Source organism: Chaetodon trifascialis, chromosome 16, assembly GCF_039877785.1.
Source record: "Chaetodon trifascialis isolate fChaTrf1 chromosome 16, fChaTrf1.hap1, whole genome shotgun sequence".
Taxonomy (NCBI): domain Eukaryota; kingdom Metazoa; phylum Chordata; class Actinopteri; order Chaetodontiformes; family Chaetodontidae; genus Chaetodon; species Chaetodon trifascialis.
In genome coordinates, this window is record NC_092071.1 from 20,972,248 (window position 1) to 20,994,946 (window position 22,699).

Sequence of the window (22,699 nt, forward strand, 5' to 3'; positions counted from 1 at the left end):
TGTAGGTCATGATAGATAATGTGATTTGTGATGACAATTTCATTCTGATTTCCATACAGATCTGCACACAAGTTGGATTTTTGATGTTGACGGTGACCAAGTGTCTGCCTTCCCTGGCCTAGTGAATGCAGCACTGTGACCCCGGGAATATGTCCTTTAAGCAGTCATGAAACAGCGCTCCATTCCATACTTTACTCTGTAACAAGACCTTCGACTCTCAAGTTACAGCTGTGCAAGAATAGTATGTGTTGAGCTATATAGGTCAGTGGTGTGTGCTTGATAAACATATATAGTAATATCTGTGGGTGCATAAGATGTTATACTGTATTTTGATTCAATAAAAACATATGTTAAATATTGCAAACCACCTTGGACTGTTTTATCTCTTTTTCTCATAACTGATGATAAAACCAGTTTCCAACTGATGTCATACAACTGGTTTAGTTCTGTTAAGTGGGCTGCCTTACAGGTTTGTTACTGTTTTGTGCTTTTATAATTTGTATGAAAGCAGAATCTATTCCTCCATCTCTTTCTTTTTGCCTCACTTGATCACTGGACCCGACCATCGTCCTGCTCTCTATGATTCCCCCTTTTGTCTGTGTCCTGTGTTTTCTCAGGGCAGATGAGGCACTGATGTCTACAGATGGACTATTTGGGGTTTCACTTGACTTAATTATAGAAATTAACTGCAGATCACATTGGCACAGCTCCTAAATCGATGTGTTTCACTGGATGATGAGAACTAAGCAGTGACAATTCAAAGTATCGGCATCTGCAGGTCATATTAAGTACAGTGCAGTGATTACATTACATGAATAAATGGCCAGTATAAAAGTTAAGTGCACATCAGTTGAACTAGGGTCTCGCAAATGCTTACCTGTATTAGGACAACCTGACATACACTGACTTTATCCACACTACTGGCTTTTATTTTGAAAGGCTACTCAACCGGAAATGATTTCGTCTCGTTCCTGGTCTTCAAAACGTGTATGAGCTACTGGCTAAGTGACCAATTTGTTCGTGCTTTACTTTCATACCCGCCAAGATGCAGATATGCAGTGTATGCAGCGAGCAGACACCTAAATACAGATGTCCAGTCTGCAAAATAAGATAGTAAGTAGCTTTAAGTGACGTCTGCAGGGCAGCTAGCGAACCTCCAGTTAGCTTCCGATTTGTTTGGCTAGGTTCTTTAGCTGGTAAAGTTCGTCAGACTTCATAAACAGTCATTCGACAACAGAGAACAAATAGCCATTACTGTGAAAGAAAGTTTTCTGATGTTTGTTTGTTTGTTTGTTGGACTCAACTTAAAATAATATCGAATATATATCCGCCTTTTCCACCGAGAGCGAAAACTACGTTAACGTCACAGTGCTGTAACATAGCGTCGCATTTATAAAATGACATCAGTTCACAGAGCGTTAAACCGAGAGAGCGCTGGTGACTAAATTAACAAAGTAGAGAAAAACATGAGAAAATTGGCAGAAGATGCTACTGACTTAAAGTAAAATCCTTAAACACGTGGAAACGGTTTAGACATAAACACCACATGGGACGGCAACCCACGGAGGTCAAAACGATTTGTGATTTAACGGCGAAGGAACGAATGAGACATCACACCGTGACGTGTTTTGACTGGTGGTTTAATTATCCATTCATTAATTGACTCCAATTTTTAACTGAGTATGCTTGTTTGCTTATTGATGCGTAGAATCTGGAAATGAAATGTACTGATATCAGTGTATATTATCTTCAGTCAGTATTGTATTAATGATCTGCCAGATAAAAAGTTTTAAATTTACTTATTTTTTATTTTTATTTTTTACAGTTGTTCACTTGGCTGCTACAAGAGGCATAAAGGTAAATGAGCTCAATCTGAGTAATTCAGTGATGTAGTTATATGATGTTTAAAGAAGCTGTGATCATACTCGGGAATTATTCCCACTGCTCATCATCCACTGATGGACCACCTCATTTGTTTTTGTCCATAGATGCTTGTGTTCCTTTTGAGCAGCCTGCACCCACAGAGCCTGCAGCTAATGATGCCCTCAACACTGGTAAGTTATTTATCTCATCATCCCTGTGATTCTGTTTCTTTGTATAGAGTGTCCAAATGAGCCAGCAAGGGCAAAAGCCACATTCATTATTTTAGGAACATGGAAGAAGCAAGTGCAATACAAAAAACATACCACTAGAAGAGTACTTGTTATCTAATGTTTTAGATTTTTGATGCCCTGTGTGAAAACCTTTTATTTACATTACTGTTTTTGCAGAGCCATGGAGTGTTGACGATCTGCTGCATGAAGATGACATCACTGACAAAGTGCCTCTGCAGAGACTCCGGCTGTTAGGTACAAATCCAGCATCACCTTTTGCCTCTTCAATTTTTTTTAACACACATTTAGCGAACGCCACACAAAGGAAGTTTTCAGCAGTCACTTGTGAGTAATTCATCTTTACATATTTCCTCTGCAGGTCAGTCAAAAGAGTTGCGAGATCTTCTTTGCAATCCCCATCTGAGACAGTTACTGTGCACTGTTGATGGTGCAGACAACAAATACGATGCGATGAAGGCGGCCATGCAGGAGCCTCTGTTTGCTGAATTTTCAGATCAGTGTTTGAAAATTGTAGAAAATGAAGCAAAATCATTAACATTTGATGAAGATGATGATTTGTAAACTCATGCCTGCATTAGTTTTTCTGCTGTCACTTTTTGATTACAGTTGTGTGTATGTGTATGGGGGGGGGCTTTTTAAAAAATACATTAAATGTCTTAGAAAGGCCATGTTAATCATTTTTCTTGATCTAACGTCCTGTCCTGTGCCTCATCATGCTAGAGTCTATATTGTGTTCAAAGAAATGCTGAAATGTTTTCAGAGTATTCATTTCTGAGTCAACAAGTTGTAATTAACTAAATTAACTTGAGAACTGGCTGATCACATGATCACATGTACACAGAGTTTGAGGTGAAAGGAAAACATCTTACATTCCACATTTTTTAACACTGATATTTATTTCAGCCAAACATGAATTTAAATAGTGACATAACTCAAGTTGTACATTGATCCCTTGGTAGCACTGACAAAAAAGTATGCAGATTTCAAAATTCTAAACTCATCATATGTGATACAGACACAAAAAAAAAGTGTTAAGCAAGCAAAGGAAGGTATGCTGTCCCTCTCAGTCAGCATGTCAAACCTATTCCACAAGGGGCTGTGTGGCTGCAGGTTTTTCCTCCAACCAATCAAGAGCACGCAGTCTGACCAATCAGCTGTCTGAAGACTGAGATCAGCTGATGAAATGAGTCAAGTCTGGTGTGCTGCTGCTTGGTTGGAAAGAAAACCTTCAGCCACTCGGCCCTTTGTGGAATAGGTTTAACATATGTGCTCTGGGTAATGTGTTGCCTCAGAAGCTATCAGTGTTAAGTTACATCAATGACAAAAACATGTTTTGAATATTAAAACTGAATATAATAAAACCTTATGGCTATAATAATACGTTTGTTCTCCCACACAAAAACAGTGGTGTAAAAAGACTTTGGTATGTTATACAGTACTTGCATTGATGCTTTGGACTGCAGCAGATTAAAATCCACACAGAAAGTGATTCAGTCAAACATTTAGCAGATGTGCATAATATATAGACCCCTTCTCAAACAAAGCAGCAATTTGAAGAAACCAGGGTTCATCCAGTCCCCGTAGGTGATGCTTAATAGATGCTTGTGCATGACTCTTGTCAGTCTTTGTGGTTTTAATGTGCAATACGTGCGTTAAATGTGCAAAATCTGCTGACTTTCTCCAGCATAAATCACATTAAATGAATGCTGGATATTGTGCTAACATATGCAGGCAGCTGTATCTAAATCAGTGAGTCTTTACACCCACAATAAATCTATCAAATCACAAAATAGTCACCCTTAAATAAATACATAAACAAACAGCTCATTTGTGATTTAAGTGTAGATTTCAAGGAAGGCACTCGTCAAAGGCCCAATACTTTGATCAACAGTCAGATGTTCCAAAGAGGCAGCGCTGCAGTCCTCTGTTTCAAAGGTGTTCACGTGTAATTCCAGTTCTCGTTTCAGACTAATTTTTAAAATGACTGTCTTTGTTCTGCAGTGACATCATCACAATCAATTCACACTCCATTCATTGTCTTTGATATGTGACACATGGCACAAGCTCCATAAATTGTTGACAACATCATCTCTGCCTCACACGCAGTTCAGACAGAAGGCGGAAGTGTCGCCCGCCTCCTTTCAGCGCCCATGTTAAACCAATTGGGCTGTTCAGACAGGGTCGCGATCTGCAGTGATAGTTTCGCTGTCTGGTCTGGCGTCACAAGCAAATCTGGCAAGAAAATGCACTGATAATCTCTCATAATTGAAATAAAAGCTATTTAATCTCCCTGCCGTTCTGGAGTTTCAATCTTTTTAATTAGATTCTGAATTATAGGTGATTTTTTTTTTGAGTCCCTTGGGCATGAAGGCTACAACAGAGGATTTTTGAGAAGAAGTTCAGGTGCACAGTACACTGCATTGTCTAACCTGACCACCTGTGAGGTTAAAATATAATGCAAGGGTGCAGGTTTTGTACCCCTTTCTAATACAGAGAGAGACTTTGGCATTCACAAAAGATAATTGGAGCTGTAAAAGATCACTTTAAATACAAATACAATGAGCAAAATGACATCTTAAAACACCAGGTTACCTCTGTGTCAGATTCTGTCCACGAAATCAGCTTCTACAAAGAGGGAGCTGTTACAAAGTTTTCTCTAGCAGGATCTCGTTGAACCCTGTCACGTCACTCTTCATGTCTGGTTGCCTGTCAGCATAGAGAAGTGGAGATCGCTGACAGTGCAGCTTTACAGATCCCTGAGAAGAAAATAGATTGAAAAAAGATTGAATCTCAAATGACCAATCGTAAAAATGATCAAAACTTCATCTGAGATTTAACAGAACTTGTGTGAATGTGCCCTCACCTTGGGTTGAGCCCGTATGGAGGCGAGCCCCTGCGTGTACTGGTTGGTCTCCACCTTGTACATCCCTCTCCTGGAGGGCAGGTTGAGGGAAGCCATCACAGACATCATCTTCTGGAAGCCCCTGGCTGTCAGAGACACAGTGATGGACGGGGCCGAGGCCAGAGCCAGGCCCATGGGCCACCCTCGCACCGTGACAGGCTCCTGGATGTTGGAGAGCTGCACAGAGCCTCGCTCCCTGATAACTGGGTTCAATGCTGGCATGTCATTCTCCATGAGGTCCTTTGCGTCGTCCAGTTCCGCCTCAGCTAAGGATTTCAATAGTGCCTGCCACAAAAACAACAACATAATTTATATATCTGATGCAGTAGTACTCCCCAGGACCTGTGAACAGATTGTCATGTGTACCACTGGTGAAGATCTCCTTTAATGTTTCTAGAAATATCCGCTAAATAAGACCAGACTGTGCTGCATTATTAGACACTGACGGCAAATGCATACAGCACACAGATATAAAAAGCACATACACATACAGTACATAAAATGCACAAATCCCTGGCTCAATAAAAGCAAGGTCACAATAAAGGGAATGCATGCAAGTACGTCATGTCAAACTCACTACAGCAAGAAAGCAATAGGTGACAGCAGACAAGAAAGCACAGACAGACTGCAGACAGCGAGGCGAAGCTGACTTTAAGTGCTCACAAAGATGGCTCCTAATCATCTTTAAATAAACAGTATGTGTCCAGCTCTCTGCTGTGACAGAGTTCCAATGTCGTGCAGCTTTAACAGATACTTGAAGAATGAGCAAGAAAACACAAGATATGATACGTGTTCTTTCCAAATCTCACCCTCCACTTCTTCCAGGTGCTCTGAATGACTGAGGCTGCTCTGTTCCATCTCTGGACCTGCCTCCTGACCAGCCAGGACCGCACCGCTGCAGCAGGACACACAACATGCTTCAACATCTAACCAAGCCATTCATTCTGCAAGTTTACTTTGTGCATCATCCTGAGACATGTTCATGTACTCCCATTCAGAAGGACATATTAAAACAACTTTGTCAACAACAGTCAATCAGGTGAGCCTCAATGTTTGGCAGCTTCTGAAGGGATAAACAAAGTCCGCCTGCAAACACTGTGTACAGACTCTGCCAGCTGGTTCGTGTTGGCCAGACAGTGAGGTCAAAGCCAGCAGACTCACAGCGGGAGCAAGGCCACAGAGCTCTACTGTCCCCAGTCAGTGATACCTGGCCAGGGCATTAAGAGTTTACCTGCTTGGATCAAAGCAGCAGACTGCTGGCGGGCACGGCGTCTGCGACGCCGGTAGCGCAGCCAGCAGCACTGAATGGAGAAGGCACACCTAGACCGGATTTTCTTCCTCTGATCCTCCAGCAAATCGAGCTGTAAGACGACAGCCAGGCAGGTCAGAGCTTTGCTTTATATCCCTGATAAGTCACTTAAACACCAAGTACAATATGATGAGATTGAAAGGGAAATTCTAAACTACTAAATTACTATCTAGTTTTACACACAGTTTAATCTGTGCCCATGTATATAAATGACTGACCATCAACTGGGTGAGAAAAACTTTAGTCCTTCCACAGTGCACCCACGAATTGTATTTTTCACTGTCAAGGTTGTGCGAGGGGTCTAAAGCCTTGTGTCGTAGCACAACACGGAGGAGCTTCTCCACCTCTTGCCGCAGAACGTCAATGCCGTCAGCCTCCACGTCTAAGGCAGAGAAGAATTAGAATGAGGCACTAGAGACATTTCAAGTACTGGCAGAGCAGCACTCAAACTTCACTGCATAGCATTTGTTTGACAGTATGTCAGTCAGTGAGGGAGAACCTGTTCAGTGGGTAAGCATGAGAGCACAGAGAGATCCATCAGAATCAACAGCACAGCAGACAGACATTGATATGATTACTGTGAAGTCAATGCTGCTTTCAAACCTGGTTAACATCTGGCAGCATTCAAGATTAGTGAGCAAAATCCTTGAACATGCATAAAACAAGACTGAGAGTGTACAGCGATGACAGCAGGTCAGTAAAGCTGTAGTTGGGCACAGTGGAGCTTTGGGTCAAATGTTAATGCCAGCATGCTAACATGCTCACAATAGCAATGTTAATATAAATATGCATTTTTTAATTAGCGCCAAACACAAAATACAGATGGAGCTGATGGAAATATCATTAGTTTGGCAGGTATTTGGTCAAAAATCAAAGTTTGACATGTTACAGTTTTAACCTCAGGGTGGCGCTGAAGGACACACAAACAGAGGCTTCTGCATGGTAGATTTCATCACAAAAGTGATTACAATTTATCCTGAAGGGACCATGAACATGTCCATTCATATTGCAAAGATTTCACAAAAACCCCAAAATGAGGAAAAGCAAGCGGATCACCAAAGTAAGCAGGTTTATCCTCTGTGAACAACAAACGTCTGTACAAAGTTCCATTGCAATCCACCCAATAGCTGTTGACATATTCCAGTCTGGACCAAAGTGATGGACAGAAAGACCAATACTGTCTTCCACAGAGCTGCTAGCATAGCCAAAAAGCAGCTGAACAGTGGGTTATAAGACAAGTTCAAGCATAAAATGATCAGGAATGTGAAGAGAAACATGCAAAGCAGGGCCTGATAGTCAGAGGTGCATGCATTTACCTGGAAAGTTCATAAGAAGTTGCAAATTTTGTTAAAAAGTCCTGTTTTTATACACCAAATGGAAAAGTCCCAAGAAGAGTAGAGAACTGAGGACCACATTTACTAAGAGGGCTAATGTAGGAAAAGGAGAGTAAACCAGCAAACCTAAAGAGAGGAGATAAAATGAATCTTTGCCCACAGTAAACATGCCAACATTGACTTTAAATGGATCCCAAAACAAAATGTACTTACCAACACACTGACTCCCTGATTTGACATTTGAATATTTTGCAATCAGTCCATAACGCTGCATGAAGCCTTTGAAAGGAATTCTGCACAACAGAAATGACAAGTCAACCAAAACCCAAGAGAAACAAAGCAAAGCATTAAGATTTGATGAACTGTTTCAATTCACTGTAATATTTCACCTGATTGGAAAGCCAGCAGCACTAATATGAATAGTCTCCACAATCCCACAGGCCTCCAACTGCATGATAACCTGCCAGCACACAGGAAACACCCATCAAAACCCATCACATCTGCAAAAATAGACAGTGTCTCCTCTCTTTGTTGTCACTGTGGCACAGTGTTACTGTAAATGTGTGTGTAGAACATCTACCTCCTCCTTTTTGAAGGTCAGTGGCTTGCAGTCGGGGTTTGGTTTGATGCAGCGAGTGTAGTGAGGTGTTGTGGTGTGGAGGATCCTCATCAGACTCTCCAGAGAGTTCTACAAGCAAACATCAATGTCATCAGTGCCATGACTCAACCCTCTCATGAGGAGCTCTCCAGGCCTGGACAAACTAATGTATGCTTTAGTTGGCTCCCACCTTGAACTTGGAGACCACAGTGACCTTACTGAGCCCCTTGGTGGCTGGGTTCTCAGTTTCCTTGTCAGTGAAGATCTGGTGCAGCAGGGGGTTGTCAGACTTCTGAAGAAGGTTGATGAGCTCTGGTGGGACTGGGTCCTGAAACACAAAGTCCAGCAGGAGATGAGTGGATGGAGCTGTGGTCAACTTTCTGAAGACAATTCAAAAGTTTTCCCTGCACACCTTGTTCTTCTCCACCATCCCCTGTATCTGATAGTTGACTCTGCCGGCGTAATGGGCCACAGTGAAGTGTGGCTCCTTGCTGAACTTGTCCCAGCTGATGCTGGCGTTCTCACAGAGCTCCTTCTCCAAACGAATCCTGAACATCTTTGCATCAGAGGCTCGATTCAGACGACTCTCCTATAGCACAGGTGAAGAAAGTTGGAAACATCCACTTAATCAAGATACATATATTTAATAACAAATCAGTGTATGTATAAACCAAGAAAATGACCACAATCCCCTGTGCATGGAAACAAGGGGTTAAAAGGAACACAAAAAACTGCTGGCATCCCGTCCTTCTACACAAAAGTACAACAGGCTTCAACATAAAAAGATAAATCCATAAGCATGAAACCATGAGCAGCATACCTCATTCAGAAGAGAAAACACACTGACTGGACTTCCCTCTATAAGATCCAGGCAGCTCTGGTTGTCTTGGTATTTGACAAAGGACCACTCCAACCCCTCTGACACATATTCCTCCTGAGAGACGCACAGATGAACATAAATATTCCAGTACGTAATACATTTCTCACATTACACAAGGTGCGTACCAATTCTGAGGCCTGGACATGGACACGATAAGCAGACCACCATCAGAGAAACCGTGGTTCTGCTGAGATCTCCGCACGGGACGTAAAACTGATAGACGCTACCTGCTGAGCTCGAAGATAATGTGCCACAAAGTGCTGCTGCAGTTTCTCATTGGCGTAGTTGATGCACAGCTGCTCCAGGTTATTGATGTGGAAACACTCAAACCCGTACACATCTAGAACTCCTGGAGATCACAGACAGGACAGGACTGCGTAAGCGTATGAAAAGAAACTGGGGACAACATTCAATGACGTAAAAGACAGCAAAGCTTGTACCTATGAAGTTGCACCATGTTGATTTGTTTGCACATATGCTGTTGTTGATGAACGTAACCAGCCACTCAAATAATCTGTTGGGAAAAAGTGACACAGTTACTCCAATAGACAGAGTCGGGCTTAACAGACATATCTTGCTCGCTGTTTATTGTAAACAAAAAGGCATGATGGTTTCACTTTTGAGTGTTTGACTGAGTCTTAGTCAAAGGACAAAAACAAGCTCTTGCAGGACCAGCGCTTTCCACATGACGTCATCACACTGTGACAAATTGCTGTTGTTTGATGATCAAATCATTCTTACTGTGCGTAGGTGACCTTGGCCAGGCAGTCTCTCCGCATGCTGCACTCTGCCTTGGAACACGGCTTGAACACGCTCTGCTTTCCCGCTTTCAACGTCCTCACTCTTAAACACGTCTGAAGCTCCTCAGCAGGGACGCACAGCAGCTCAGCAGCCCGCTGCACAAAGTCTAAACCACAGGCAAGAGTGGACGGCTGTGAACTACATGTTTCAAGTTTGCTAACAGGTACTGTCAGCGAGTGGGGTGGTGTCATGGAATGTATTCTTCAGTCGAGCAGCATTAATACATACATACATACATTATTAAATAATGGAGGTTTTAAGTTTTAAGACGAGCTGATTAAATATATGAAACAAAATCATATCCAATACCTTTGGACTGCTCATCTAGGTTACAAGGCTGTGATTCATCCAAAGAGGAGAAATTCACGTTCCCCAGCTGCAGAATCCCTGCTAATATCTGCAATGCATTACAACAGAGAAATTAAATTCCACGCTTACAGAGAAAGATAAAAAAATGCACCCCTCATTCAGCATTTTTAAGCAGTACATAAAAGTGTAATAAACAGCTTATAACTCGATACTGTAGTTGTAAGCAGATATAAGTGTTTCTTGAAGTAACAGCTCCTAGCAACGATGAGTACCTTACCCTGAATATCTGTCTCTGCCTCTCTGCATTAATGCCCAGATGAACCATTGCCTCAACAGTCTCGTGGAAACAATCCTCTATAAAACATTAAATGAGCAGAAGTTACTTGTGATAATCACAAAAATTAGCAGAATAAAAGACAAAAAACAGCAAAAAATACACATGAAAAAGACTGACCCTCAACTGTTTTTTCAGAATTTGGCAGCCACACAAAACACTGGTCACGCGGCATCTTCCACTCCTTTCTCTGCTCACCTGTGGCCCCCTTCATCATCTGAAAAGCAACACGCTGTCAGTATTTGCATCTGAATGTATTCTTATTGAACTGAAAGTACCAGATCAGCATGTAAGGTTTGGTGCAGCCCTGTTAACTCGCCTGATAAAAGATGTGGAAGTTCCTCTCATTAGCCGGTTGGCAGGACACTCTTGTCTTCTCCAGCAAATATGTCTGCACAGACGCCCCCACTAACAGCTGACACCTTGTAAAAATAACATGCTGAATGGATTAAACTGACCTACAACCTGCATTAGAGTGCATACATAACATGCAGCTGCTCAATTAGCTGTAAGTACCTGTCTAGCTGGAGCTGAATGTACTTTCCAAAGCGACTGCTGTTGTTGTTCCGTAGCGTGCAGGCATTGCCTACGAGGAGGGGAATGTGTTAACCGAGTGACTGTCTACACTGGTGATTTTCACAGAAATGAGACTTCACTCACCAAAAGCTTCCATGATGGGGTTGGAGTCCAGCACCCTCCTCTCTATCCTCTCCACTGTGTCCTGGCTCTTCAGCACTGAAGAGGAGGCCGCCACAGTGGCGTAGTATTTCATCAGGCAGCGAGATGTCCATGTCTGTGAGGAAACAATACATGTGTGTAAAAATGTCAGAGAAATCAAAAATTCATCTAATTATTCCACATTCAATGCTGCAAATCCTCACATTTTGAGAAGCGGGTAGTTTACTGTCAACCGTCAGTTAGTGTATTAATCAATTAATACACTAACTGTTTCAGCTCTAGCGACATTATTCTTTTTACTATTGTGGCACCTGCTCATTTCAGTGGGGTTTTCCCCAGAGATCAAACACTTTGGCAACAGCTCAGACATCTTTTCTTTGGATTCTTCATAGATTTGATTACATAGATTACGTGGCCGGTCGCCAGCTCCCTTCCTTATAGATTTTCTTTCCCACTAATTAATAATATGTCAAAACAAACCTCTCGTGCTGCTCATAATATGGAAAATACACGTCACTCAACAGATAAACACATCCAATCTCCCCTTCTTATCTTGTGCTGAACAACAAATGGGATTATTGAATACTGACATATATGCATTGATAATATACAGGGAATGAATCACACAGCTTGAAACAAACCAGCTTACAAAAGCCTAATCAGCTTAGTCCATATACTGTAAATTGGCCACTACCCAGCCTGCACAGCTGTGACGCTGGAAGAAAAAAGTGTTAAACCCCTGGTCGATGTGGAGGGTTATGTTAATTATTTAAGCTGAACACACTGTGTGTTGCCTTACCTTTCCTGCACCGCTCTCACCACTGACCACCAAGGACTGGTTCACTGGCTCCAGCTGGCCCTGAATATTCCTGTAGGCTTCTTCTGCCACAATAAAGATGTGTGGTTTGAACTCCTGTTGACAAAGATACACAGACTTGTTAAGAGGCTGGTCAGTGTCTACAGGGAGAGCCATCAGTCCCTTCAAGAGGCTCCAAATTTTTGAAGGTGTGCATTAGTCTATGATTTCATCCTGACCGACCCCGACACAGATACTAGTTGAACAGAATTTCTCCCATTTGTCTGGGACATTGAAATCTTCAAAGACACGTGGACGGGCACCAGCTCTTTCTAACGGTAACTCTGCTTTGTAAATACCTGGGGCTGAGGAGCGCAATGATACTCCTTCATCACATCCAGAGAGTAGAGGTCTGGGATTGGCTGGAAGGGGTTGAGAGCCACTAGGGTGCAGCCAGCATGGGTGTAAAACACCTTCACACTGTACCTGGCCTGAAGACATTTCAGCACTACCAGAGAAAAACATGAAATATCATCTGTAGGCATTAACAGGAAAAAACAGGCAAACCAGTATTTTATAGTGATAACCACCAGAGGCAGGAACAACAGAACACCACAGAAGAAGCCTGAAAATGGCCAAGATATCTCTCTTTATAATACAATTCTTACTATATAATCTAAAATCTTCAAAAATCATCGATATGTTCAGTCAAGACAAACAATGGTGAGATAAACACATACAAAGTTAAAGTTAAATATTATGCTTCACATTTACCATAACTACTGTATTAAAGACACAGAAAGAATACAAGAACCAGTGTATCTTGGGAGGCATGTGTAGCACAGCAATCATTTGTGCATTCACTCTTTTATCATCCCTGCAGATTTTATCTTGATGGGCTTAAATAATACACAGCAGAGGTGACATGAGCTGGAAAACACTGCGTCACACTGGCTGTGTATTTGTAAATTAAGACAAAGTTTGTACAACATACAAACACTTAGCACTTAGCGGACATTTCAAGAATCATGCATTCATAGCAAGTGGAGGGGGTACTAGATGAAATGACTTAAATAACACTTGGCTGAGACAGCAGGTGCTACCAGCACCATGCCCTATGATGACGCCTCGTGTTTGTGTCATCAAGTGATTTAGAGACTCTGCAGGCCCCATCGACATTATAGCCCTGTTTGTTACCTGTTGTTGGGGTCACAGGGTTGACTTTGGTGAGGTCGTCGTAAGTATGGAGTTGGTCTTCATCGATGAGGAAGGCCTGAACTTCTCCCTCCAGTGAATCGTTTAGGGATGGGTGAGGAGAACGGACTTTCTGGACAAATCTTCTCACCTATGAGAGAAAATGTGAGGTGAACACACAAAGAGAGGATGGGTTTAAAATATGAACTGACACATTTTATTTCATGCCACGAAAATACCTGAGTGGTCTCCAACAAAGTGGAGCGCATATGTAAAACTTAAACTCTATTCTCCAGAAGTCAGACACTAGGCAGCTGTGCCCAAAGTTCTGACGTCATCATGACGTTAAGTCTTGAACACGACAGTTTTCAGCAGCTTGATTCAGCAGGTTTCATTCAAGGCCAGTATTTTAACCCATGCTCATGACTATACAGCACGTATTATGAGCATACAATTGTTTAACATGTGGTGGGTCAATACAATCTGGCACACTTCCCTGACTTATGGCACGTCATAAAACATCCTGTCTCTATGTAATCAAATGTATGACTTTTTATTCTCGGCTCTGAGAGAGCGGCCAAACATCATATATATTACTACTGTACGTAAAGTCTAAAAGTAGTCTTGCATGGGCAATTTCAACATGTATTTGTGCAGAATCACCTTGGCCAATGTATCATGTGTCATTCGTTCATTCACAATCAGCCCAGACTTACAAATGGAAGTCTGCTTTATCCTGCCAAGATCACATGGTCTGAACCTGCAGCCTGTCTGACAACTGTCAACAGTCTGAGGGACTAAATTTGTGCAGACAGAATTAATCCAGGGACAGGTAGCCTACATCCCATCACTCTGTAAGGCCTTTTTCAGCCATGTAAACAGATTCAATGTCATGAATTTCATACCTAATGCTACATAAATAACATCCTGAGTCCACAATACATTCAAACTGACATACAGCTAACACACTTAACACACAGTTAAGTCTCATTGTAGTAGGATGATATGATTTTAGAGAGCGGTAGTAGGCTGAAGAATAAATACTGTGAGTACAAAAATCATAGAGGTAGATAATAAACAACGCATTAACAAAGTGATTTCTTAAGTTCTGTGACACCTGTTTGAGTAGCCTCCGGCCTTTTGTGCTCTCCTCAATCCAAACTCCAGTCAAAAATCTGGCAATTTAGTGACTGTTGCATATGTGCTAGAAAGCTGGAAACCGCTGTGCGATAAGGCGCTGTCTCAGTGTTTCAACGCAACACATCTGACAGTGTGTATGTGTGTGTGTTCCCCCTTCTCTAAGAGCAGGGGACAAACACGTTACCAATTTGTAACACGAACGATTTTCACGTGGCACATCAAACATTATATTGCGGTATTTTCATTCGGTCACAGGTACTGTATGTGTCCATACAGTTAAAGTATCCACAAAGCGTTTGAATACCAACCAGTCATCACTGAGAATCAGTGACTACAGATCGAAAAAGTTAATCAAGGTCAAGTCAACTTATTTTTTAATTTTTTACACTCCATGAAGTTAAGAGGAAGCCTCCTAAAGCTCCGGTAGAGTTGTGGACGGGTGTTCCCCGTGTCCTGACTTACCGTCGCCCCTCCATTTCTGTGTCCTGCTCCAACGTTTCCTCGGTTGTCCGCAGAACTCATTGATTTTACCGTTAATTTCGTGTCTGTCTTACAACAGACAAAACAATTGTATAATAACTTCGCCTAAATTCTTCTTTAAGATTATTCCACTCTGCAGTCCTGGACCTCAGCAGTTTCCATTACTGTCAGACATTCCTCAAGGACGACTTCCCGTGGCTCCTGCCTGCTGCTTGTCCGACTGCCTTTCCAACTCCCAATCACACACTTCTTCCCGCCCTGCTCCCGATGCTTCATGGGACATCTGACCACCGCTTGTTGAGCAGTAAGGTTTTCCATTAAATTACCCATAGTTTAAAGCCTTATAGCTGTTGCCTTGTTTGAATTAAATTGAACTAGACTTAAAATTGCGACTCCATATTTATTAATTTACCTCTAGTTTTCCTTTTGTATATCCAAAATACAAGAATAATAATCCTGCTTTTATCAGTTGCCTGAAATAGAGCTTTTTGACCGTCATATTTACTGATGCTAAGGTTAGAATTAATTAAACTCAAGTCCCGGTTAAGTTGAAAATATTCGGAAATCCGAGCTGTTATGAATGCAGCACGGGGCCGAATACGGAAGTAAACCTATGAGCTTTCAAGTTGATGTAGCATGATGGTGTGGACTAAAAGCTGTTGTAAATGAGCATGCTGTAAAACAGGTATTTTATGAATCCGCATTCCCACGTCGAACAGACAAAGACATGGTAAGTACAGATAAGTAGACACATGTAATGTAATTAAACGTCGTAGTGTAGACTAGAGAGCCAAGATGGTGAGTGCGCGTGAAATACTATGTGGGAAAGGGAAAATTTATCGTGAAAAGCAGTTTAAAATGTTCCTTTGTACATTTAAACCAACGCAAGCAAACGACGGCTGTTTCAGCCGAAAATCAGTACGTTAAGTCAAGATTAGTTGTTGCATTTAGGTGACAATTTTATACTTATGTGTCAGTGAGTACACATATCCCTGCAAATTCAATGTTTTTTGTCATAGTGTCCTGAATGTTGTTCCATTTACCAGCGTCTGTTGAGCATATTCATATGTCCCTGTGTACAACCGTGTTTCTGTCATGCAGTAAAAAATGAATTTAAATGTTTGCAGACGATGTCTCAGAGGGAACTGAAGGAAGCATTCGTCAGTAATCTGAACGGGACCAGTCTTCAGGAGGTGGCACTGGGCTCATTTCTCACCCCACTGTGCCTCATCAGCAGAGGACTCATTCTGATCCTCTACCATCAGGCCAAAGGGACTCTTCCTCTGCCACTTCCCCTGATCTCTCACCTGCTTCTAGACTTCTCTTTGCTTATTCTCCCCCTCATCCTATCGTGCACACTGCTGAGCAGCACTCTTCACCTGGTCATCATAGGTCTCACCTTGGTTTCAGCTTGTGTGTTTTGCTATATCTATTATACCAACAGCCGTCCTTCTGCTCAGCACCCACACAGCACTGTCAGCACCTTCCTTCAGAGTCACATTGAGTTCAACCAGGTTCCCTTTGTGACAATCTTCCGTGTGTTTGTAAATGTGAAAACAGCCATCAGCATTCTTGCCGTTGACTTTAGTGTCTTCCCAAGACGATATGCTAAAACAGAAACCTATGGGACAGGGGTTATGGACTTTGGGGTCGGAGCGTACGTCTTTGCAAATGCCCTCGTCTGTCCTGAGGCGCGCAGGAAGAACATTTCGGGATCCAGGATGAATCATATCAAAAAGCAGCTCCTGTCCATCTGGCCCCTGGTTGTTCTTGGTATGGGAAGGCTGGTGAGCGTCAAAATGACTGGCTACCAGGAGCATGTGACAGAATATGGCGTCCACTGGAATTTCTTCTTCACACTAGCTGTCGTCAGAGTCATGGCTTCTATAATTTTGACTGTTTTACCAGCCAGTCAATCATGGGTTTTTGCTCTTCTGATCAGTGGATTTTATCAGTACATTTTGGAGACATCCAGGCTGAAGACCTTCATGATCCACAACAATGACAGAGAAAAGGACTTTCTGCATGCTAACAAGGAGGGCATAATCTCTGTGGTAGGCTACGTAGCCATCTATATGGCAGGAGTTCAGGTGGGAGTCTATGTGATGCAACCAAGATCCCAAGTTAGACAGTGGCTCAAAACACTTTTGAGCATCTTGTTGGGAAGTGTTGTCCTGTACGCTGCTTTGTACACATGTCAGACACTCGTGGAGCCAGTGTCTCGCCGCTTAGCTAATTTACCTTTCTGCATTTGGAGTGTTGCTCAGTCTTTGTTTTTTATGTCCTGGCTTGGTATGGCTGACATGGTTTTACTGTTTTCCAAAAGAACATCAGGCTGCTTCTTTGTACCCTCATCGTGGAATTTGTGTAAAAAACAATCCAACTCTGTCTCTGACAAAAAGACAGGTGAAATAGAAAGACACTGCCTTGTTCAAGCTGTCAGCAGGAATCAGTTGTTATTTTTCTTGCTTGCAAATGTCCTGACAGGTTTGACCAACTCCATAGTGGACACACTTACCTGTAGCAGCATATTTTCAGTGTGTGTTTTGCTGTTGTACATGTTCATGAATTGCTTTGTAATACATGTTCTACATTTTTGTGGAATCACAGTAAAATTCTGGTGAAGTTACATTTGTAACAATACTACAAGGTGCATTTCTATATTTTCAAGGATTTTGTGGGGCTGAAGTGACAATTCAGGACAATAAAAAACACTGGGGTTTAATGCTGTATGATGCTGAAGATAATTTTGTACATGCTATGTTTATATGTATGCGAGTGTCTCAGAATACGTAAGGACTTGGACTGCAGTTTACTATCAAACCAGACATGTTAAGTGTGTTTAAATTATTTTTTAACTGTGAGTGTTTAAAAAACTAACAAAATAAAAAAAACATTGCTACCAAATAGTGCATTCTGCTTGCACAGGATTGGTCTACTATAGAACTGGCTTTGGTTTACTAGGATTTTCGGACTTCAGACTTAAGTCAGCAGCAAACCTGAACTTTTCTTAAAAGGAAAAAACTGCGTTTAAAATGATGCAGCAATCGAGCATAGCCTGTAATATCAGCTTTAGATCTGTTGCTTCTCTGTATATCCATATATGTACACATCTGTTTTTGGGAGGTTTTAATTTCCCATCCTAACAACATCCTGTTCAAATCTTCTCTATACTTTGATTTTTCATTTCATTGTTTATTCTCTGTTGTTCCAGTCTGTGCACCAAACCCTCAACCTGAAGTTAAAATCTAATATAGCCCCATATGCATGTAAAACTAATGAACACAAAGGAACAAGCAAATAAAAATTAAGAAGTGAAAATCCGTAAGGCTCACTCATTCATTTCAATGGATTTGTTAGCTTTGCAGCTCTGTTCTTTTGTTGGAAGCCCAAGAACTGTCCGGAGGAGTCTACGGTTCACAGTCAAAGTATTTATTCGAGGTCACATGTAAAGCCATGCAGCGCTGGTCTCAGAGTGTCAGAGTTCCCGCAGGATCTCAGCCAGAATGAGCACCGTTGTCAGACAAAAGTTGATATTTATGGTGTTGGGTTTGACCAACCCCGTACAATAATCAGATATACGTTACAGAACATAATTGGCTAGTTCCCAAGTCCTGGGCACAACATATCTTGTTCTGGACATGTGATAAACAATCTGTGTGTGTGTGTGTGTGTGTGTGTGTGTGTGTGTGTGTGTGTGTGTGTGTGTGTGTGTGTGTGTGTGTGTGTGTGTGTGTGTGTGTGTGTGTGTGTGTCTTCAGGCGTGGGGATAATATTACAAGCATCATGAATAAGGAAGAGAGGTGCCATGAGCATCTGTTGTTATTAGGACTGATTGTCTTCAGGCACCTAATATTTCTGACTCAAGGCTAAAAGTCACATTCTTCAGGACATGCAAATATATTCAAGAACATGAGGTGAGATTCTTTCAAAATGACAAGGACATACAGTTGTACCTAAAAACATGAGGTGAGATTCCGTCAAAGTGACAAGATCTTTTTGTGTACCAAAGTGTTCAACAAGATGTTCTATGTAATAGATTCATAGCAGCTTTACTTGTATGAATGGGCATTTTCGTCTAGAGTGCGCCCCCTGAAGGCCACACGCGTGGTAACGTCAGCTACGACGTGTGGAGGGCAAAGTTCAAGCCAGTAATGAAGATTCCATAGACAGTGACGCCTCACTACGTGCTGGAGCGTAATCCAGCGTCGCCACCATATTGGTTGGGTCTTCTTCTCACTCTAGGCTAGCACCAGAGCCAACTGAAGGCAACATAAAGAGAGTAACTATGCCCGTATTTTGTACAGCCTACGGCTGCAATAACCGCCGCAGTATTAAAAGCAGATCACATGGGATTACCTTTCACAAGTAAGACTGAACAATAATTTTGGTTATTTGACCATTTATAATATTATGTCATCGTAACTAATGTTATTTGGCTATCGCCCATCTGGGTGGGCAAATTCAAGTAGAGATTTTTTTTATGCCTATACATCCCTGGTTTACAGTATGTTTTGATGTGATAGACCTTTCAGAATTGTCACCTACTGATGGTTATCACCTCATGAAGTAACCCACCCCCTAAAGCAGGGGTGGGCAAACTGTTCCACAAAAGGCCACTGTGGCTGCAGGTCTTCTTTCCAACCAAGCAGCAGCACACCAGACTTGACTCATTCAATCAACTGATCTCACTCTTCACACAGCTGATTGGTCAAACTGTGAGCTCTTGATTGGTTGGAAAGAAAAGCCACAGCAGCCCTTTGTGGAACAGTTTGCCCACCCCTGCCCTAAAGTAAACGGCACTTCAGACACCAGCGTGTATCTTTTTATAACCTACCTGTGAAAGAAACATGGTTTTACAGTTAACACCTTACTTACCGTCTAGCCTACCTGTGGAAAAAAAACATGGTTATACAGTTATTACCTTACTTACCTTTTCTAGCCTACCTGTGGGGAAAAATGGTCATACAGTTTCCCAGCTTACCCTCAGATGATATATCTTTTATAACTCTGACTGTCCTCATTAAACATCTCTGTAATCTAAGTGTGTAAATGTTTTTAATTTTTTTAGGAGGCTGGAAAAACAATCCCATTGCCGGGCAGTTCCAGGGCATTTTCCGCCATCTGATGGTCCATTGTGGTGTCTCACCAAGTGGGTCAGGCAACGTGGCAGCACAAGAAGAGACTGTGTCCCTATCAGCTGCAGACATGCACTCTGCTTTAATGGCAGAGGAAGAGCTCCCGTCCCCATTTGCAAACATTTCTGCAGTCATATGTGACCACAGTTACCTGCCCACCCGCTTTGGTGGTCTTGTGGACAATGCCCTGGTCTACATTTCAGGGTCTGTTGTCAGAAAAATTCTGAAAAAAGTGTCATGTGAGGTGTGCCGTGCAAGCCTTCTCACAGCTGCTGTACCCTCATCCTTTGACCAGAGCTACCACCTGCTTCAACTTAAAAACAATGGTGGGCTGATGATCCCCTCAGAGGGAACAGTGAAGGTGGTCAGAGCAGCAGAGCGTGTGATTTGACAAAACTCAACAGAACAAGGTGTCGGTGTGTCCTTTGTCGACCATTTCGTTCAGGCTGAGATTGGTTAAGAAGATGTGTTTTTACTCGGGAATGACCTGCAATTTTAAAGCTTACTTTTCCAGAATCAGAATCAGAATCAAAAAAAGCTTTATTGCCAAGCACGATTTTACACATACAAGGAATTTGCTTTGGTGAGGTTGGTGCATGACACATCTATTAAAAAGAGTAAAAATATAACAGTAAGTAAATAATATAACAATAGTAGAAAATATAACAAAATATATATAGATATATTTTTTAAACGGTGATATATATATATATATACACACACACACACACACACACACACACACACACATCTTTTTTTTACAGAAGCACAGTCTTCCAGGCCTTTAAAAACAAACAAACAAACAAATGTACTGAGCAGGTAGGTATATATGGGAGCTTCATATATGTATGTATATGTGTTAAAATCAGTGTATATCACAAACATCAGCAGTTTCAGTCCAGGCTATTGTGGAATCTTTGTCATCCTAAAACCTGTGAACACTTGTTTAAATTTACACATCAGGCCAGAAGTTGTGTGTGTTTGTGTACGTGTGTGTGTGTGTGTGTGTGTGTGTGTGTGTGTGTGTGTGTGTGTGTGTGTGTGTGTGTGTGTGTGTGTGTGTGTGTGTGTGTGTGTGTGTGTGTTTGAAAGCAGCAGTGGACTGTGGGCTGACACACAGGAGTTGGCCAAAAAGAAAAAAAAAAACCTTCCTTGTTTCAACAGTTTGTTTTGGTGAAGTTTTATTTCAACACAACTGAGTAAAAAACTTACTCAAAGTTTAATATGCATGTCAACAGGTTATGTGAGATGTCTTTTGTGTGTGTGTTGTGCAGGGGCGGACTGGGACAACAAATCGGCACTGGCATTTTGGACCAGACGAGCCACCACATTTGATAACGAACACCTTTTCAGTCTTTTTGGTCTCTTGAATGTGTATACCAACTGTGTAACTCTTTAAAACCACGTACCTTAAGCCATGCAATGAGTTAACGGGAATCATTGAGAGTGGACACATTAAATACTTCCAAAAAGTGTTATTTATTAACACTACAAAAAAGTATACTCCACCACTCCATCATAGTAATGAATCTTTAAGCAGAATTCATCCTATTGGGTGCATGTGTTCCAGGGAGGAAGAAAAAAGAAGGAACAGAGATGAGAAATGATGGATCAGATGTTAACTCTTCCAAGAGTAGTACTCAATGAACTGCAAACTGACCCAGTCCAAAAGGATGAATGTAGCTGAACTCCTGAATGAACTTTGAACTCTCTCTGTGTGTGTGTGTGTGTGTGTGTGTGTGTGTGTGTGTGTGTGTGTGTGTGTGTGTGTGTGTGTGTGTGTATGTTTGAGAGAGAAAGAGAGAGAACGATTTAATTATTGGCAAATCTTCAAGATAAAAAAAGCAGTGTAGAAACTGACTAGAATACAAACTAACATGGCCATAGAACACTAGCCAAAAATATGTTTTTGACGTTTTATCATGGTCAGATTTACCAAGGGGTTGAGTTGCCTTACTCATTACAAGTGTTCTGAAAGACACCCGCCTTACCGCAGGTTTTACTGCATGTCCCTGTTCCATGTCGCCACCGCCACCACTGTCATCGGCCACGGGAGCTGATGAAGGCTCTGACGTGGCAAATGTATCAGAAATTTTGGCGCATTTGGCAGCGTTGGCTTAAAGAGCCAACTTCTTGTCTCGCAGTTTCACTGCACCCCCTTTTCGTTTTCTCTCCATTTTCGAAGCTCCTAACAGATTACGTGGTTATGAACAAACTCTAGCGCCGACCTTTTTTTTCCCCGAAGGCATTACGCCTGCAGGACCAAAGCGAAAGGGGTTGGTGTTTAACGATGTGATTGGGCCAGCCCAATGTCAATCGGGCCGCTGATCAACTCTCTGGTATTATGGGTTGGAGAGAGAGAGAGAGAGAGAGAGAGAGAGAGAGAGAGAGAGAGAGAGAGAGAGAGAGAGAGAGAGAGAGAGGTAAATTCAAATGAACAATCAAACTGTTTCTTTATTAAAATATAAAATGAATTCATTTATATATTTATTAATATGCCATACCATATGTCTGTATTATGCTCTTTAACAAAGACAAAGTATTTCAGCATGAAAGCACGTGTTTTTAATGTGTGTCATAACTACATCTCTGCCGTTTGTAACAAACCAAACCGTATGAAAATCGAGTAAAAATTCGGGGAGTTATGATTATTGTAGTTGGGCACACACCTTCCTCCGTAGAAATATATGCA

At 41.8% G+C, this 22,699-nt stretch overlaps 3 protein-coding genes across 3 annotated transcripts; 2 read left to right on the forward strand and 1 right to left on the reverse strand.

The window, feature by feature from the left end:
- Positions 1 to 874: 874 nt before the first annotated feature.
- Positions 875 to 3,796, forward strand: znhit3 (zinc finger, HIT-type containing 3). Its single transcript, XM_070982460.1, has 5 exons — positions 875 to 1,113; positions 1,826 to 1,857; positions 1,989 to 2,054; positions 2,271 to 2,348; positions 2,473 to 3,796. The coding sequence occupies exons 1-5, from the start codon at positions 1,046 to 1,048 to the stop codon at positions 2,673 to 2,675; spliced, it is 447 nt and encodes a 148-aa protein (XP_070838561.1). The 5' UTR covers positions 875 to 1,045; the 3' UTR covers positions 2,676 to 3,796.
- A 454-nt stretch (positions 3,797 to 4,250) lies between these two features.
- On the reverse strand, positions 4,251 to 15,075 carry LOC139344360 (unconventional myosin-XIX). The gene is made up of 24 exons (XM_070982457.1): positions 14,852 to 15,075; positions 13,253 to 13,400; positions 12,415 to 12,563; positions 12,059 to 12,172; positions 11,242 to 11,374; positions 11,098 to 11,167; positions 10,901 to 11,003; positions 10,702 to 10,798; positions 10,525 to 10,601; positions 10,248 to 10,335; positions 9,879 to 10,044; positions 9,578 to 9,651; positions 9,365 to 9,486; positions 9,078 to 9,191; positions 8,670 to 8,846; positions 8,448 to 8,585; positions 8,240 to 8,347; positions 8,049 to 8,119; positions 7,873 to 7,952; positions 6,544 to 6,707; positions 6,248 to 6,377; positions 5,826 to 5,911; positions 4,978 to 5,301; positions 4,251 to 4,870 (listed from the first exon to the last, which is right to left on the reverse strand). Exons 1-24 carry the CDS (start codon positions 14,909 to 14,911, stop codon positions 4,757 to 4,759), a joined length of 2,907 nt encoding a protein of 968 aa, XP_070838558.1. The 5' UTR covers positions 14,912 to 15,075; the 3' UTR covers positions 4,251 to 4,756.
- Positions 15,076 to 15,467: 392 nt separating this feature from the next.
- Positions 15,468 to 18,180, forward strand: pigw (phosphatidylinositol glycan anchor biosynthesis, class W). The gene is made up of 2 exons (XM_070983010.1): positions 15,468 to 15,599; positions 15,997 to 18,180. Exons 1-2 carry the CDS (start codon positions 15,597 to 15,599, stop codon positions 17,491 to 17,493), a joined length of 1,500 nt encoding a protein of 499 aa, XP_070839111.1. The 5' UTR covers positions 15,468 to 15,596; the 3' UTR covers positions 17,494 to 18,180.
- The last annotated feature ends 4,519 nt before the right edge of the window (positions 18,181 to 22,699 follow it).

Bases quoted from the DNA above. Each gene is read 5' to 3' on its own strand.
- znhit3 (XM_070982460.1), top strand. From the start codon at position 1,046: ATGCAGATATGCAGTGTATGCAGCGAGCAGACACCTAAATACAGATGT. The intron at 2,055-2,270 runs GTAAGTTATTTA...CTGTTTTTGCAG, and splicing joins TAATGATGCCCTCAACACTG to AGCCATGGAGTGTTGACGAT. The intron at 2,349-2,472 runs GTACAAATCCAG...TTTCCTCTGCAG, and splicing joins GCAGAGACTCCGGCTGTTAG to GTCAGTCAAAAGAGTTGCGA.
- LOC139344360 (XM_070982457.1), bottom strand. From the start codon at position 14,911: ATGAGTTCTGCGGACAACCGAGGAAACGTTGGAGCAGGACACAGAAAT. The intron at 9,487-9,577 runs GTACAAGCTTTG...TGTGATCTCCAG, and splicing joins AACATGGTGCAACTTCATAG to GAGTTCTAGATGTGTACGGG. The intron at 8,348-8,447 runs GTGGGAGCCAAC...GTTTGCTTGTAG, and splicing joins CTGTGGTCTCCAAGTTCAAG to AACTCTCTGGAGAGTCTGAT.